This window comes from Macrotis lagotis, chromosome 4, assembly GCF_037893015.1.
Source record: "Macrotis lagotis isolate mMagLag1 chromosome 4, bilby.v1.9.chrom.fasta, whole genome shotgun sequence".
NCBI classification, from domain to species: domain Eukaryota; kingdom Metazoa; phylum Chordata; class Mammalia; order Peramelemorphia; family Peramelidae; genus Macrotis; species Macrotis lagotis.
Genome location: NC_133661.1, coordinates 173,719,405 through 173,738,717, shown reverse-complemented (window position 1 = coordinate 173,738,717; position 19,313 = coordinate 173,719,405). Strand labels below are relative to the sequence as shown.

Below are 19,313 nucleotides of genomic sequence, written 5' to 3'. Positions count from 1 at the left end.
ATTTTTAAATTTCAGGCATTATACTTTAAAAACAACAATTTGAAAACAACTATCATTTCATGCAAGTATCAACAACTAATGGGTATAACTATAGGAAGGCACTCAAAGGCATCATTTATCTGTTAAGTAAATTTTCCAGGTACCAAAACTGCTTTTTAAAAGAAGTATTATTTTAACCATTCTGTGTTGAAAGTTAAAAAAATAATACTGAATATTCCTCTGCCTTCTTAAAGAGAACATACTGATCAGAAGCTTTCCTTTACTACTCAAAATTAACATTTTTTAAAAAAAATTCATTAACATAAAGCACTGTATTATGATCTAAAAGTAGTTTTTTTTCCCTGTCTCTTCCCATCTTTCTAGGGTCAAAGGAATCAGATAATTAACATTATTAGAATGGATTATAAATTAAGAATCAACAAAATTGAGTGATGACCTAAGGTTTTTTTTTTTGATAGCATTAACTGATGGAGGTTTAATGTCTGAATTATTTTTGTTTTAACAATTATGGGTAGCTAAGAAGTCTATTTTGTTTATCAAACTCTTTGGTTCTTAGGTACATTTCAGGTGAGTGAGGCTAGGATTGCTTATGATCTCCATATTAAAGTGATATAAAGAGATTTCTTACATAAATTTGTGTTCAATTCCAATATAAAGCAAACTATCACAATCTTAATTCTAATTTCTAATTCTAAAATCAGAATTATAAATTATCTTATTCTAAGTCATAAAACTATCTTGGTTTGCTGATGGTCAGTCCCTGTAAAGTAGGGAGTATTCAAAGAAAAACAAATTCTTGCTTTTTTTGTTTTTGTTAAATAAAGCTAAATGTTCTGATTTTACTTTAAAGATCTAATGTCAGAAATTTTACCTATATTTCTTGCCTTCACTACATTTTTAATGTTCACAAATATAAAATCTTACTTAAAAGTCTTACAAAATCTTAAATAAAATGTAACTTTTCAATTGTTAAATAAAATGCACAAACCGAAAGTAAGGCTGCTTTGGAATCTACATTGTGGGGGTCTTCTGCTGATGCTCTTCTATTGCTGTTTTGTACTTAAAAGAAGAAAAAAAAGAAAAGCCTTGAAGTTAAAACAACTTGATTATTTGGAATGCTGATGTAACTTTTTTTAAAGTTTTTGCAGGGCAATGGGCTTTAGTGATTTGTCCAAGATCACACAGCTAGGTATTCTGAGTCCACATTTGAACTCAGGTCCTTCCTGATTCCAGGGCCGGTGCTCTATCCACTGTACCACCCAGCTGCTCTGTAACTTTATTTCTAAGCATGTATAGAACTTAAACTTTTTCTGAATCTTTTCTTTGCTTGAGGACCTCAAAGCCTAGCAGGAGAAAAATAAGAATTATGATAAACTTATCTACTTCATATTCATACTTATCTAACTTATCCTCTGTAGCTCTCCCAAATCTTTGCAGAAATCATCTATATAGACTTCATTTGCTTATATGGCTATACCAAAACTATTTAAATGGTTCACTTTACTATCCTTTTGCTTTTTATCAGATGGCCTTGCCTCATACTTTATCAAGAAGACCAAGGACAGGGGCAGCTAGGTAGCATAGTGGATAGAGCACTGCCTCTGGAGTCAGGAGGACCTGAGTACAAATGTGACATCGGATACTTTTAATAATTACCTAGCTGTGTGACTTTGGGCAAGTCACTTAACCCCATTGCCTTGTGCCCCACCCCAAATGAAAGAAACAAAAAAGAAAGAAGACTAAGATTTAAAGAAGACTAAGGATTTAATGTCCAATATGCCCAACTGCTTTTCTCAGAATCAGTAGCAGCACCTATTCTTTATTCTTTTCCTTCTTTATTAAGAAGGAAAAGTATGCCTTTGATTACCAAGAACAAAGCAAACTATTTACCTTGGTCTGAATGAAGAGAGATGGGTGTTTTGTGACATTCAGTTAATCCAGTGTAAGAACTCACATGTTTCAAGGAGTTGTCAGGTGGAAGATCACTCTGCAGAGAATATTCCAGTAATCTTTCATAAGCTTGTTTATTATCACTATGTTTAATCTTATAGAATTACCATGTTAGGTCAGAATCATGATTAATTCACCCTTTTATGCCATCTACTACAGAAATAATATAGGGACATAGTTTCAACGAAGATGGTGATTCATCCTAAAGACAACTTCAGTGATTAGGAACTTTTCCTCAGCATCTCATTGGATTGTAATATCCCTAAAGTTTATCTTAATCCAACTGGTACTTTTAATGAATGACTAAACTGAAACCATAATGACCACTTTTTAAAATTCATTTTTAAAAATTGATTATTCTCTTAACCAGGTTTGAAACAAGTCAAGCACCTTTCTTTCTCCTTCTAAACCTAATAACCAAATCTCATCATTACCTCTACCTAGAACAATCAGTCTTTTTTACCTCTCAGATAAAAACATTTCAAGTCAGATTCTCACTGCTCTACCTATTTCTAGTCTCACTTACAATCCACTGTGCATACCAGATGTTAGTCTTCCTAAAAATGTCTTTCATCACATTACTATTCTAATTAAAAAATAAAATCTTTAATGGCTTCCCACTAACAAAAGAATAAAGAATAGGCTCTGAGTTCAAAGTAGCCCAAACCTGCCTTTCAGCTTCCATTCTCAATACTATCCGACACAACTTATCACAATGAACTCTGTGATGGAGCAAAACTAAAAAACTATTCATTCCTAGAAAATTTAATTCTCCCTCTCCAACTCATGTTATTCTTTCAACCTACAAGATTCATTCTCTATAGCCATCTACTGAAATTCTACCTATTCACAGAAGAAAACAGAGGGAAATTCAGAAAAAAAGACAACTATGAGCAGGGCAGTGGTGGAATTGCTATGTTAAATTTAAGATATACTAAAACAAAAACATCTAAGCAATGATTAGTAATGATAAGTAATGATTCCATTTCATAAACAATCTTCTATTTTTGTTCTTCATATATACGGAAATGTTGAAGCACATCAAGTTTCTAAAGAATTTTTTTAAAAAAATTTTTTATTAAAAAAAATTCTTTTCACTTCAGTGTAAATGCCACTTCTCCCGTAAAGTCTACTTTAGCTATTCTATCTGAATGTGATGCAATCCCACCCTTTCTCTAAGTTCCTCATGCGTTTTGTATTCCTAGTGGTATTTATTGTAATTATTGGTTCCCTGTTTTATATCCTGTTAAATGTAAATTCTACATTCTATTAGATAGTAAAGTTCTGACCAAGAGAAATGTCTCACGTGTGACCTTAGACAAGCTACTAAACTTTAAAGTACCTCAGTTCTCTCACTGAAAAATGAGGATAGATTAGATAATCAGATCCTATCTAATGTTAAAATTATAAAAGTATACAACTATGTACCTTTCTAACTACTGCACAAAGTTTGCTGATGATTGTGCACTCAATGTAGCCTCTGAAGCTGAGATGCAACAAAGTATGTTTTGATTCCCTGCTGCTTCTGCCAATTTTGGTCTAACAATTAACACCAAGAAAACACAGGTGCTCCATCAGCCAGCACCACACAATCCATGAGGAACCACTGATAACAGCAAATGGAAAAGTTCTGAATTCTGTGGACAAGTTCACTTAACTTGATAGTATCCTTTCCAGGGAAGTACACAACGATAATGAGATTGACACGTGACACACACATTGCCAGAGCTAGCTCAGAATCTGGGAGGTCCAGAAAGAAAGTGTGGGAGAAGAGATATCAGACTGACTACCAAACTGAAGGTCTAGAGAGCTGTTGTGCTGACCTCATGGCTATAAGCCTGTGAAACCTAGACAGTTTACCAGCACCATGTCAGGAAACTTAATTGCTTCCATTTAAATTGTCTTAGGAAGATTTTGAAGATCACCTGGCAAGAGAAGCTATCAGTTACCGAGGTCCTTTGTCGAGCTAAACTGCGTAACATTCCAGCATTACTACAGAGAATACAACTACGATGGACAGAACATGTTGTTAGAATGCCAGACATAAGCTTGCCAAAACTATTCTATGGACAACTCAACACAGGGCAAGTGCTCACATGGGGGGGTCAGAAAAAGCTTTATCAAGATGCCATGAAGGTTTCATTTAAGAACTTTAGAACTGATTGTACAGCATGGGAGACACTGGCACAGGACTGTCCATCATGGCATGCCCTCATCACTAAGAGTGCTATGAGAAGGTTAGAATTAAAGCAGCTGAAAGAAAACATGACATCTGTAAGTCTGGAGTACCCATCCCTGGCGTTCACATGGACTATTTGTGCCTAACCTGTGGTAGAGAATTCCAAGCTCATACTGGATCTGATCAGCCACTGTCAGATATACTGTAATTTGTCTCAAACATAGTGACGTCATTTTGGCCTTCCTTTGATAAGGAAGGACAAAAACTAACCAATCAACATATACACTTTTACATGAAGATAAATAAAACTGCAAACTGCCAACTCCTAAGCAAAAAATTTAAAAAGGGGTTTTGTTTTGCCTTTTGCTAATACAATGGCTTTCTACATATAGGATTTATGTCTACAAAGAATTAAGTGGGGGGAAAAACTCATTTAACAGTCACACATACCCTCTTACATTTGCTCCTTTGCAACAGGGTGAAATACTGACCATCTAACAAAAGGGTATTATTAACAGTACTACTATCATAGTTAAGATCCTGTAAGTCTAAAATTCTTTGTGGAGTCAGTCCAAAGGTGACAGGAATCAAAAGAAAATTAAAAAAGAATTATTAGAAAAAGAGAAACTGATACAGATGCACAAGGAAGTAAATGACCCTCTCAGATTTTTAAAAATGATATGTACAAAAGACAGAAGCTAACAGAAAAAAGCAATGAGACAAAGGAAGTATGATGCTTTTGGAAGTAGGAAAAGCAAGAGATAATAGAATAAGCTTATAGTGGCAATACTAATGCTAATTAAGGTCAACAAAAATTTTCAAAACTATTCTAGGAAAAAAAATATACCTGGGATGAGAAGTGGTCAAATGGGAGAAAATTTTTGTATCACACAATTCTTGGGTGAAAGGAAGCTCAAAGAAGGAACTACAGACCGGTATAGGTGGGATAATAATAGACAACTGTACAAGCAAAACTAAATTTTTTTTGATTCCTTATTCTAAACTCAGAATATTATCAGACTACATTGAAAAGAAGTAAACAATTAACACAAATGAAACTCAAATAAGTGAAATTATATTACCTGATTATATTAAATTACTTGACTACAAGTAAATTATATTGAGTACTAACAGTCCATGTGAACACCTGGGCTGGGTACTCTAAATTTACACACGTCATGTTTCCTTTGAGCTGCTTCAATTCTGCCTTCCTCATAAATAGAAATCTTTTTTTAAAATTTAAGGCAATAGTGTTAAGTGACTTGCCCAAAGTCACACACATAGTGAGGCAATTATTAAATGTCTGAGGCCAAATTTGAATTCAGGTCCTCCTCACTCCAGTGCCAGTGCTCTATCCACTGTGCCACTTAGCTGCCCCCATAGGTAGAAATCTTGAACTATGTATAGTAAAATTCTAGAAACTGGCTTGCTTTATAAGCTATTTTCTAATAAGAACCAACAGGAAGTTGATCAAGAAAGAGGGAAAGGAATAAGCATCAATTGTGTACCTCCTATGGGACCAGGCACTCTGCTAAGTGCATTACGAATATCATCTCATTTGACCCTTATAACAACCCTGAGAGGTAGGGTTTATTATACTATTAACTCCATTTTGGTGTTCAGGAAACAGAAGCTACGTGACTTATGTAGGGTCACACAACTAGTAAGGACACGAGATAGAATTTGAACTCAGGTCTTCCTGATACCAGGCCCAACACTCTAACCACTGCATCATGAGATGCTTCTAGAATAGATCATATCACACTAGTTTCATTGTTATTGTATTACTAAAATCAGAAGACTCTTGCAAACATAAGAAGTCTGAATTTTAGCAAATTATTTGATGAAATTTCTCATGTCATCATTAGAGACAAGATGGAGAGAATCATGGATTAGATGAAAGTGCAGTTAAGGGGATTCAAAACTAGATGAACGTACTCAAAAAGTAGTTAGACATTAATGGGTTCATGTTCATTTGAAAGGAGCACTTTATTAATAGTGTTCTAGAAGTTATCTTAGGCACTTTATAATTCAATACACTCATCTTACCCCACCTTGATGTCCCAAGTTCCTTAAATGAAGGCATAGATGGGGTGTTCATCTAAAGTATTTAACCAGTTGAAAACATAAGTTGGAAAAGAGAGCTCTTGTCCTTTACAAAATTCCAAATATTCCTAAAAATATGACAAGTCCATAAGAGTTCTCTACTGAATTTTATCAAGCAACACTTAAATGTATAGTCTTCCTTTTAACATATTAACTTCTATAAGCATTCAAAGTACCAAAGGTATCATAGGACATCTCAAATTGCATTTATTGTATAACATCTTTTACTCAACATATTCAAATTTGACCTTATGATCTGCTCTCCCACCCTAGGTCGCCCTCTCTCCTCTTCCTAACTTTCCCACTACTGTTGAGGGTACCATCAACCTTCAAGTCACCTAGGCTCAAAACTAAAATATCATCAATTCTTCATGATCTCTCATTCCCATGTTTTCATTCTGTTGTCAAATCCTGTCACTTCTACCTCTGTAACATCTCATACACAAATGACCTCTTTTCTTCTCTGACACTGACATTACCCTGGTGCAGACCAACATCACCTCCCTGCCTCAAGTTTCTCCTTACTCCATTCAAATCTTCCTAAAAGCAGAGATATGACAATGACACTCCCCCATCCCCTGATCCCATTTAATAAACTCTAGTGGCTACCTATTGCTTCCAGGTTCATATATAAAAAAACCGGTTTGTCTTTTGAAGACCATCTTTCAAATGACTCATTTTCCCAGTTTCTTAGACCTTATTTACTTCCACATACTCTATTATTGAGTTATATTGGTCTCCTTAGTGTTTCTTGTACAAGACACTGCATTTCCTGACTACATATTTTCACTGGTTATATTCCATGCCTGTAATTATTTCCCTCTTTATCATCATTTCCTGGTTACCTTCATGTTCCAGATAAAAATTTCACCTACTAGAAGCCTTTTCCAATTGCTCTTAATGCTAGTGCCTTCTGTATGTTAATTATCTCCAATTTATCCTATCCTTATGTGTATATATATTTATGTTGTCCCCCATTTTAATATCAACTTTTTGAGAGCAACATCTGCTTTTTTGTCTTTTTATCCTTAATGTTTAGCACGATGTTTGATACATAGTAAACACTTAATTTAACTTTAACTTGACTTGTAAAAACCTTTACCTGATATCTAGGGATCTCTACGTCCTCTGGGATGGTCTTTTTTATATCCTTCTGTCCTTGTTCCTATTTGAAGTAAGCAAACTGTAAACTTCTTTAAATAAGTAAAGATATAAAAAAATGTAATAGATAATTACACACAAAGTCCCATGTATAACAAAGTCAATTATCAAACACTAAAGTGTAGTAATCAATTACATGACATACTAAAATGCAACCTCCCCCGGGGCGGCTAGATGGCGCAAGTGAAGAGAGTACCAGCCTTGGAGTCAGGAGTACCTGGGTTCAAATCTGACCTCAGACATTTAATAATTACCTAGCCATGTGGCCTTGGGCCACTTACCCCCATTGCCTCGAAAAATCTTAAAAAAAAAGCAACCCCCCCATGGAATTTTCTATTTATTTCATCATCATTAGACTTCTTTTACTTTCTATTATATTCAAAAAGTAATTAACAATGTTCCTTTGAGGCCTGGAGAACAAAGAAATTTTATAATTAGTCAACTTTTGATTATTAAAGGTTTATCAACATTTCTTAGAGGCAAATAACATTTATCTCTTCCTTAGTTCTCTAAGTAGAGAAAATTCTATCTGGACTTCTTTTTAAAACCAGTTTTGCTGGGTTGCTTGTCCTTTGTTCTTGAAGACCATGACATAAGGGAGGCGATAACATGAAAAGCATATGAAATGGATTTGAGTGAGGCTGGGCTAAATCGAAAATCTCACTTTCTCCTCCAGAGCCATCTGGCTTCAAGTGACCAGATACAAATCAGGACAACTAAAGATGGTCTTGGATGTGAGGCAATCAGGGTTAAGTGACGGCCAAGAATACACTGCTAGTAAGTGTTAAGTGTCCAAGGCTGGACTTGAACCAGGATGTCCTGACACCGAGGGCCAGTGCTCTATCCACTGTATGACCTAGCTGCCAGTTTTTTTTGTTTTGTTCTGTCTTTTTTAGGTTTTTGCAAGGCAAATGGGGTTAAGTGGCTTGCTCAAGGCCACATAGCTAGTGTGTCTGAGACTGGATTTGAACCCAAGTACTCCTGACTCCAGGGCCGGTGCTTTATATACTGCGCCACCTAGCTGCTTCCAGATTAATTATTTCTGCACATTAAGAACTCAAAGACCTTATTACTATTTAATTCATCTGTCCAACTTTACTTTTAAAAGTTTTTATTGAAACGACAGACAATATATTTCATTTGCCTATTTTAGTGAGAGTTCTATGGTAGCTTTTTTTCATTTACTAAAAGCATTTAGTAAACCCAAAACTTGTATAAAATTGCCCTACAGGGGGCACATGCCTCCTGCATTTCGGACAGCTCTGATCTAATCAATTTTGCTCTTCGGACTTCCACTCAAGTAAGCAAAGAGGACCCAATGTAAATTATTACTCATTACAATATTGATAGTTTTTTTAATTTTAAGTATTCCACTGAATAAATCAGCACATGTTTTCTACTGTATCCCAATTCTTGTTCCTTTCCTAGATTATTTGGAATTTCTTAAGTTTGGGAAATGTTATCCCAATGAATCTTGAAATGAGACTGAGTACAGGAAACCAATGCCTGTTTTATTAGAAATTTTAGGGAAAATGGGACCAGTTATTACATCTCCTTAGTAGTAAAAGTAATACTAATGAATAGTTGCACATTTTCTGCTAACTCTAGGGATCCTTTGGGGAAAGATAAATTGGGAAAATGAATTTTGTCAGTATGGAATTAAAAAATTGTGAAGATGACAAACATCTGAGAAGCACAATTAAATCTTCATTCATAGCTATGAACCCAAATATTTTTGAAGATCAGAATGAACATACTAGATAAAGTGAATGTAACAATTTAAGGACGTCACTGAAACAAATCCATTCCTACAAATCAGACAACAAAATAGCATAATACAAGATCAATTTCTTACTAATATACTTGTTCATGAAATTAAATTGACTGCAGTGACAAGGACAAGGATAGAGGCTGCAGGTCAAGATGACCAATTCATTTCTCCTAGCTCCCAAATACACTTACTGATCCAAAGGGTTAGTTTCAAACACTGGGGTAATTCATTACCAATCAGAAATCTTAGCTGAGATCACAACTTATTTTCATAAAATATATTTTAAATTTTACTTTGAATTAAATATTTTAAATAGTGAAAGTTAATGACACAAAATGTACAAGTTTTACCTACCAGAATATTTATGGTCAATATTTCTTTCATCTTGCATGATGCCTCTTTAAATCTTTGTAATTCCATGCTATCTCTATGACCTTTAGTAAAAATCAAATGCAAAATATTTTAAATTATTTTCTTATGGGTTTGTAAATGCTGTCACTACTCTGTACTAAAGAGGTTTTAAAGTTGTTTTTTGAGTAATAATGAGAAATTTCCAATATTAGCAAGTAACTGAATAGATAAGTATCTAGTCAGGGTGAATATCAGAATTTTAAGTTGTTAAAACTGAACAATGAAACAGGTACAACTTTGCAATAAATGAGCAAAAATTTAGAAAAGGATTTGATAATGGGAGGAAAAAAGGGGTAGTGATAGAAATGATAAAGAAAAAGGAAAAGAGCAATAAAGTATTTTAAAAAATAATAACACAAGAAAGCTTGAAAAGAGGCATTTGACAGTACTGAAACCAACATGGTCAAATGGATATATACTTAAAAGAAATAGTGCAAACTGTAAGTCAGTTTCATATACAATAATTTGAACATGAGATGTGCATATTTTTTAATTAAACTTTTACAGAGTATCATACCATAATATAATTTTTTAAAAATTCAACTCACCTACAAATGCTCCAAATTCTATAGTATCTCCTTCGGCAGATTTAGAGCCAGTATGCTCTTTATTCATTTGATTTGTGCAACTTGGCTGAGATGGAGTACTAACGAAAATTTTATTTGGTGGAGATGAGGAATGTGGTATACTATTAGATGAGCTACCTAATTTCTGATTTTTATTAATGACTTTTGAGGCCTCTGCACTAGTTATTCTATGTCGAAGTTCTGGAGGAAAAATAGCACTTGGAAATAAGGCACCATCAGAGGAAACATTCTCTGTAAAGTTGAATCCTTCCCTCTTAGATATCAGTTCCTCCCTTCGGGGTATTAGAGCTAAGTCCTGACCTATTATTTTACATTGGGCATCTCTTTCATCTCGTATAAAAATGTTACAAAGAAAAGGATTATTATTTTCAAGACCTCCTTGAGGAAGAGAAGAACTAATAGTATTTCCAACACACTGTTTTTTCCATAAAGAAGATCTTACAGGACCATCATCAATAAGATTTTGAGCCAAATGTTTAGAAATGCTTAATTCACGTGTGATTTCATTATGAACTTTGCTGGCTTCAGAAGCTTTCTGGGCAGTGAGTGTTTTTAATGTATCAACTGTAAGTGCAGAGAGATCCTGTAAATGACCTATCTGAGAATCTAAAGAGTGTAACGAACGCTTGATGTAGTTTACTCGATCTCCAACTTCTTTGATCTGAATGCACATCTGTTCAACCCTGGAAAAACAGAAAAAAATTTTAAACATTAAAAAAAAAATTTTATAAATTATTTTCAATATCCACAAATGGTAATGGTCAATATGATCAAGTTAAAGGCAACAAAATAATGCCTAGGGGGAGACTATGTGATAACAGACATGGTTCTTCACACAATGTACACTATATAATCTTAGTAAACATAAAAATATATTATCTATGATGGAAGGCGTTGTACTAAGTGCTGGGGGATGAAGAAAAGGCAAAAATATGGTTTTTGCCCTCAAGGAGTTAATGCTTTAAAGGGGAAAAATAATATGCAAAAACTATATACAAAATAAATAGAACATAAGATTTTCTGAGGAATTGTTGCTTATACTATAAATTTTATTTTCAAGATGGGTATGTAAAAGAATTGCTTTCTGCTTCAGCTTTGTTGTATAGATTCACTGATATTTCTGGAAATTTTTGGTCAGGAATAGCTCAATTTACCTATGTTATACTTGGGAGTGAGCCTGGATTATAGCTCTGGCTGCATCCCAATGAATGGGAGAATCTTCTAAATATGGGTGATAGCTAGTGAGAGGGCTTGACATTGGGAGACTGAATGTTGTACACAAAGCAAAAGCAAGATGACCAGCATCACTGGAGTGTAAAATACAAGGACAAGAGTAAGGTTTAATAATACTAGAAAGATTAGGGAAGGCTTTAAAATCCAAACAGAAGAGTTTATTTAGACTGAGAAGGCCAGAGAGACACTGGAGTTGAGCTCAGATCTGCTCCTCGGAGGATTGCTTTGGCAACTGAGTGGGCAGAGGTGAAGCAGAGAGAATAAGTAGCAGTCTTTAGCAAGTAGCAACTATCCAGACATGAAATGATAAGGTCTACAATAACTGGCAGCTAGGGCAATGGAGAGAAAGGGAGCTGAAAGGAAGACTGTATTATCAAGAAGGTTGATTTCCTAAAGCATAGGTCTGACCCTGCTATCCTGCTACTTGATTAGCTCTGGTGGATCCCTTTTGTCTTCAAGATAAAATACTATGTTTGGTATTTAAGATCTTCAGAAACTGAGCATTCCCACCTTTCTAGACTTCCTACACTTCACTTTCTTCTATGTTCTTCAGGATACGGTTATAATTATAGCCTTTCATATGAAAATCGCTAGTTTCTGTGCTTTTGTAGTACCTGCCCCCATGTCTAAAACTCTCTCTTTCCTAATGATCCCAGACTTCTACCAAGAATCAGTTTTCAAATATCACTTTCTACAAGAGACCTTTCACGATCCCCAAAGATGAGAAAACCATCCCCCATTAATTCTTTATATGCATCTATTCTTTATGTACCTATATTTTCATGTTTTCTCTCCCTTAGAATGTAAAGTCCTTGAAGTCAAGAACTACTATTGCTTTTCTTTGTATTTTGAGTACTAAGAACATGGGTGTTTAGCATATTGCAAGCATTTAACAAATGCATGTTGATTAGTGTTAATCTTATCAAAAGAACAATCAAGAAATTAAATATATCACCTTTCCCACTTAAAAAAAAACCTGTAAAATTGAACTTTTTGTACATGACTGCAAACATTAAGCATAGCACGACTACTACCTGGCAAACATAATGAACATCTCAACAGATGACAAAGGAAGTAGAAAGAAAGAAAAATGATCTTCTAAAAAGAGTAGTTTTGAATTCCCACCAAAAAAAAATAATTAAAATAAACTAGGTTTGGGTTCTTTTGTTTTTGCAATTTTGCTAGAAACACCTAGTAAGTAATTTTCTCTACCAATACAAATGTGTAACCATTTCTACAATTTATCTTAGACTTGCCTAGGGTTATACAGTCAGTATATGGAGGGAAGACTAGTTTCCAGATTTTCCTGACTCAGAGTTGAGTTCTTTATCTATCACAATGCCACCAACCATAAGTTCTTAAAAAAAAAAATGCAAAGAGCCATGTTCCCAGCATATTTAGAAATATTCTATGTAAAACAGGTATGATTTTAAAAACAACTAAATTTAACCGAAGAGCCTCTTAACCTTTCAAAAGTGACACGAATTCTCTCTTCACTTCCAGAATGGAATTTATCATCCTTTTCATTAAAATACATCTCAACACATTGTTCTTCAAAATCATGCAGTTTCTTTTGATCTTCTTCTGTTAAGAAAAGTTCTAAGAAACAACAAAACAACAAATGAAAAGCTATCAAAATTACCTGTGGATAATAAACAAACAAATGGTTAGACTATTAAGAGTAGTAAATCAATCCATTAAGACTACAATGTTTCAAAAATTGTTTACTAGGTTACTTTGGAATGCTATTAGATTACATGGAGGTGAAATGAGAGCTAGTACAGTCTAAATTCTCAAAATTTAAGCTAATTTAATCTGTGTGTGTGTGTGTGTGTGTCTATATACATATATATATAGTACAAAACTACGTTTAATACATTTATGTAATTATATATAATTTTACATATATTGAGTTGTCTATAAAAATACTTTATATTTAAGCCTGACTCATCCAACTCTATTTTAAATGCCCCATTCATATACTATAACACAGGGATTTATATTTTATCTTGAAGACATCTGGCTGACTATTGCTAGTCTTACCTTTAAGTGAATAAACTAAAATTGAACATAACAATAAAAATAATAATGAAGAAGCCTTAGTTTGGTACAAGTAAAATCACTGGGTCAATGATATATAAAAAAAAGGAAAAATACTTAACAATTACAACAATATAAAGTTTACTAAGTACTACTTATATGTCTTATGAGATATGACTGTGTTTAGGCTAATAATACATCAAAATATTAATTTAATGTTATATCATAAAAAATCACAAAATTTCTAAGCTGTAACATAATAAAATATGAAATGAAAAGCTTTTTCCTTAAGAATCTTCCTTCTTACTTGGTCCATTTGAAGTTTTGTCTTTTTTCCTTGTTTTACATATACAACAACACATGGAGGCCACATGGCTAAGGATGATAAGTGGTGGAGGCAGAACTGGCTTTTCATGATAAGCCATAATGAAATGATAACGCTGGTACTTCCATACAGTATTTGAAATTGCTTTTACTTGAAAATATACATTGCTATAGGACACAAAGGAATAAAAACAAACTTTAGTTGACCAAATTCTTTTAAAAAAATGTTAACACTAATTAAGAAAAGCTATATTATCATAGAGTCCTAAGCTAAGGCCATAAATCTCAAAGAAAGTACTTGCTAATAGATACATACACTAATAAATGATGCAATTTACAAATTAATTGGTGTTAAATTTATTTGCATTTTTACAGATATTAATAACTTAGAGTTGAATCTTCATATATCTTGAAATTTATCACAGATCTTTTCCTTTAAAATAATTAAAAGGTTTGTGGGGGCAGCTAAATGATGCAATGGATAGAGAACTGGCCTGGAGTCAGGAGGACCTGAGTTCAAATCCAGGCCTCAGACACTTAATAATTACCTAGTTGTGTGGCCTTCGGGGCAAGTCACTTAATAACCCCACTGCCTTACAAAAATAAAATACATTTTTAAAAGAGTAAACAGAAGTATACATTATTACTCTGCTAAGTGTGACATCTTGAACTTGAAATCAGACACTAGTGGTCATATGACAAATTTATGTAAAAGGTCAGTAAGAAAATTCAAGTTTTCTGATTTCTAGTCCAGATCTATTGCTACCAACTACTCATAATGGTAACTGTAGACAGTGCAATTTTTTTTTTAGGCTTTTTGCAAGGCAAATGGGGTTAAGTGGCTTGCCCAAGGCCACACAGCTAGGTAATTATTAAGTGTCTGAGGCTGGATTTGAACTCAGGTCCTCCTGACTCCAGGGCTGGTGCTTTATCCACAGTGCCACCTGGCCGCCCTAGACAGTGCAATCTACTGAAAAAGAGTACTAGATTTTGGAGGCAAGAGACCTAAGGTTTAAATCCTCATTGTGTCATTATTCACTACCTATTTCATCTTGGCCAAGTCACTTAGCTTCCCTTGGCTTCAGTCATTAGATGACCTCTAAATTCCCTTTGAATTTCAAATCAATGGTCATTCATCCCCCCTACAGGATAGAAATTCATGTGGTGTTTTTCCAAAGGAATTCTCTGTGTGTAGCTAGAACCAGTTAGTATAGCTCATTAATAGATAGAGACAAGAAGGTTAGTAAGAACTAATCCTAGGAGTTGAGTAACTCAAGGCAAAACTCATTATGGGACAACTCTGACCACAACAGAACTTTCTATCATTTTCTTTCATGTGAAATTTTTGATAAACAAACTAGAGAAGGAAATGGCAAAACATGTCCAAAAGCTTTGCCAAGAAAATCCCAAATAGGGTCATGAAGAGTTAGACACAACTAAAATCAAAGTACCAGAGTATAATCTATAAACAGAGTCAATTTTTTAGTGTGAGAATACATAAATTTACATATAAGATTTTATCATTCTATTTAATTCTGTAAGCATAATTATACAATACTAGAGTGATAAAGGATTCTAGAATTAGTCTTATTTTACTCTCATTCTACTGATGAAAGTGAAGTTCTGAGAGAAAATGATATGCACATGTTTACAGTAACATAGCCAAGACAAGAAACAGGTTCTTGATATTCTTCCAGTCTCTATCTCTAATCCATTATCCAAAAAACCTTTCTAAAAAGAAGTCTTTCTAAAAAGGCATAGTTCTGATCACGATGCCCCTCTGTTCAAGAAGCTAGAGAGGTACCCTATTGCTTTGATGATGAAATACAATTGCTGCCCAGCACTGAAGGTTCAGATACACTGGCCATTTGCAGATTCTGCAGAGATAGCAGCCATTCCATCTTCTTATTTCAGATTGTTGAATAAGTTGTCACTTCTTTTCTGTCATGTTCTTCCTCTTAGAAGAGCTAGATTTGTTCCAGGCTATGCTCAGGAACCTCCTATGAAAGGTCTTACCATATTTATCTACTCCCCATCAACCCCCAACTAAATTCCCCAGTTGTGAAACCTCCTACACATAAAAATTACTTGGCATGTACTTATTTGTGTACATATATTGTAATTCTACTCTCAATACTCAGAAGAATGTTAGGAAAGTCACTGATGGCCAGAATTCATTCATTTTTATCCTTATATAAATATAGAATCTGGTATAGCTCATGCATTCAAAAAATATTGCTCTAATGAACTGCTTTGTTAGTCCTCCAGTCCTCCTCCAATTATTTCAAATCTTGTTACTTGAACTGCTTAATACTTATGTTCCCTTTTCTAATTAACTGAGGGATCTTTTTGTTTGTTAGGATCTCGAAGAAATAAAACTAAGTTGAAAAAAATTAAGATTAAGTCATTTATATAAATGAGTGGGAGTGACCAATTTAAAGGGTAGTTTAGAAATGGCAGGATTACTTATATTTTAAAAAGCTTGGGAAAGAGTGACTAAATATATTACTTAAGCTTAATGAAGAATAGTACAGTTCTATAAATTTAATTTAAATAAAAATACCTTTCTAATTAATCATTTCAAAATAAGGTACTTACTTGAAAAATGCAATAAGAAGATTAACCATAATTATGTACTGTACAAAGAGGTAGACTGCTTGAAGAAATGGGGTCAACCATGTTCCAGGACCACAGAGACTTCTTACATTTCCTTCTGTATTATTTGCACAAACTGTGAAGAAAAAAGTTATTCTTATACATATGTAATATTCAGCAGTTTACAAAGATTTGTTGAAAACAATTCTGATTTTTTTTTTTTTTTTTAGGTTTTTGCAAGGCAAATGGGGTTAAGTGGCTTGCCCAGAGCCACACAGCTAGGTAATTATTAAGTGTTTGAGACTGGATTTGAACCCAGGTACTCCTGACTCCAGGGCCGGTGCTTTATCCACTGTGCCACCTAGCCGCCCCTAATTCTGAATATCTTTAAAGGAGCTATATTTAATAAAGCTCTTTATCTTTTAGATTTGTATGAGTCTAAAAGAAAGGGATATTAGATGAGCTTGCAACCTTAAATGTTCTTTCCCTGAGACTTTATATACAGAATGTGGAAGAGGGGTAGAAGTAGGGAGGAAAAGCATTTTTATGTGTATATGCATGAATGAGGACATGAATATAATGTTTTTAATCTTCCTTGTGCATAACATGTATTGATATTATTCTCCCATTTCAGGGCAGGGATGAGTTTCCTCCCAATATATAGGTTAAATCCTGTGAATCAATCAATCAACAAAAACTTATTAAGTGCCACTGAACGAGGGACTATGAGAGACACCGAAGATACAAATACAAAGAATGAAAATTACTTGCTTACATTTTGATGGGGGTAGACACAGCATAAATAGAGACAACATAAATACAAAGTGAACAAGTACAAATATACACAAAGTAGTTACATACAAGGTAATTTGGAGGGAAGGCACCAACATTTTGGGAGATCAGGAAAGGTTTCATTCAGAAGACAGTGCATGAACTATGTCCTAAGGGAAAAAGAGGAATCTATGAGGCAAAGGTAACAGGGAATATAATTTCAGATATGGGGGTTGGTCAGTGTAAAGGCAAGGAGATGGGAGATGTAATATTATGAGTAAGGATCAGGGAGAAAGTCAGTTTGGCAGGATTACAGAATGTGGAGGCTGGAAAAATGGGGCCAGGTTGTGATAGGCTTCAAAAAAAAGCGCTAAACTGAGGAGTTTATGTTTGATCAGAGGCAATAGAAAGTGGGTGGTGACATGATGAGGTAGGTACATGAGGAAAATTACTTTGGTTGCAGTATGTAAGACAGAATAAAGCTGTGACAGACTAGAGGTGGGGGTAAAGGTATAATAATCTAGGTGAAAGAACAGAGGCTGAACTCAGGTGAGAAACGTCAGATGCAAAATTTATGGTGGAGGAAGAATGAGTAAGGTTTGGCAAATGACTAGATATGTGTGATGGGGGAGAGGGAAGAGTCTAGGATAAGGTCAAAGTTTCAAATCTAGGAGAGTGAGAGAATGGTGGTGCCTTTGACAGAAATACAGTTGTTTGAAAGAGTGAAGACTTTGGGAGACAGACTGAATTCAGTTGTAGATATGTTCAATTTGAGGATGTCTATGAGATATCTAATTCGAAATGTTTAGGAGGCAATTGGAAATAAGGGACTGAAGTCTAGAGAAGAGACTAAATCAGTATATAAAAGGAGTCATTTAACATAGATTGTTAAAACTATGGGAGCTGATAAAGGTATACAGAGGCAGTCCATGAGAAACCTCCTGGCAAAGATCTAGAGTTACATGGGAAAAAAGAAGCAAGTATATAGCAACTATTGGCTTAAGTTCCTTGGTGTTTGATGCTATAACACCAGTGAATGTAGAACCAGAAGAAGATAGCTCCAATTTCTCCTAAAGAGGCTATAAGGAAAAACCCCCAAATTTCCTACAAAATAGGGACAGATATAAATAACTAGATATTAGGATTTAATATTTATTTTTATGTATGAGTGACTGTGTCATTATTAAGAAATGAATAGTCTTAGTTTTTTTTTTATTTTTCTAGGCAATGGAGTCAAGTGATTTGCCCAAGATTACACAGCTAAGTGATTATTAAGTGTCTGAAGCTGGATTTGAACTCGGATCCTCCTGACTCCAGGCTGGTGCTCTATCCACTGTACCACCTAAGCTGCCCCCTAGTCTTAGAATTCTGATAAAAAATATATAATCCCTTATAATTCTTCTATCCCATTTTGTTCCTTTAATCAATCAATCAATCCAATCAATATTTATTAAACACCTACTATATGGCAGGTACTGGAGATACAAAAAACAAAACTAAAGATAGTCCCTGGCCTCAATGAGCTTAATAGGGGAGACATGCAAACAAAAATATACAGATCTCTAAAACTATCACACATTGGAAGAGAGTGATAAATAAAAAATGAATAAAGATCATGTAAACCAAGAATGGAGAGGCCATTGAGAAAGTAGTTTCAATTTAATACATTGAGATTGGCTAGGAGGTAGTCAAAGTGGATAATCTGTATATGAATGCAATTAGCTCAATCACCTTTGAATCACCTTTCAAGAGTAAAGAAGCAAAAAAAGAGAAAGGAACCATACATTAAATTTGAGCATGCTGAGGGAAAAAATTATTCTGGGGTTTTATTTCAGCTTATTAAAAATTAGATACATTAATACCACAGTCAAGGAACACCCATACCAGAGATAATCTGATGTTACATTGTGGCATAGTAGTGATCTGGTGTCTTGAAGTTTAATGCCAATGAAACAAAAGTTATAACTAACAACTAAAACTGACTCTTTCTCTGAGTGCCCGAACTCTTTAAAATTTCCAGAAGTAAGGAATCTTTTAAAAAGAAGTTGCAAATGATACCTAAAGTTTTTGATTTCTTGATGACTCATAAACATTATCATAGTAACTAATTTGTTAGGTTATTTTGGGGGTAAATTGTTAGCTGCCATGTATGTTTCTGCCCGATTGTCATTTATATTTTTGGTTT

General features: G+C 34.2%; 1 protein-coding gene across 2 annotated transcripts in view; it reads right to left on the bottom strand.

Moving 5' to 3' along the window:
* The window catches only part of TRPM7 (transient receptor potential cation channel subfamily M member 7), a 164,718-nt gene that overhangs the window by 17,231 nt on the left and 128,174 nt on the right, over positions 1 to 19,313 (bottom strand). The window contains exons 23-30 of one of the 2 annotated variants that reach the window (XM_074234686.1): positions 16,361 to 16,493; positions 13,746 to 13,930; positions 12,865 to 12,997; positions 10,127 to 10,848; positions 9,522 to 9,601; positions 7,338 to 7,400; positions 1,891 to 1,987; positions 989 to 1,059 (exon numbers count right to left, since the gene is read on the bottom strand). In XM_074234686.1, coding sequence (XP_074090787.1) covers positions 989 to 1,059; positions 1,891 to 1,987; positions 7,338 to 7,400; positions 9,522 to 9,601; positions 10,127 to 10,848; positions 12,865 to 12,997; positions 13,746 to 13,930; positions 16,361 to 16,493 — 1,484 coding nt within the window. Of the gene's footprint in view, positions 1 to 988; positions 1,060 to 1,890; positions 1,988 to 7,337; positions 7,419 to 9,521; positions 9,602 to 10,126; positions 10,849 to 12,864; positions 12,998 to 13,745; positions 13,931 to 16,360; positions 16,494 to 19,313 lie in introns of those variants that run through there. The other variant, XM_074234687.1, reaches the window with a different exon arrangement.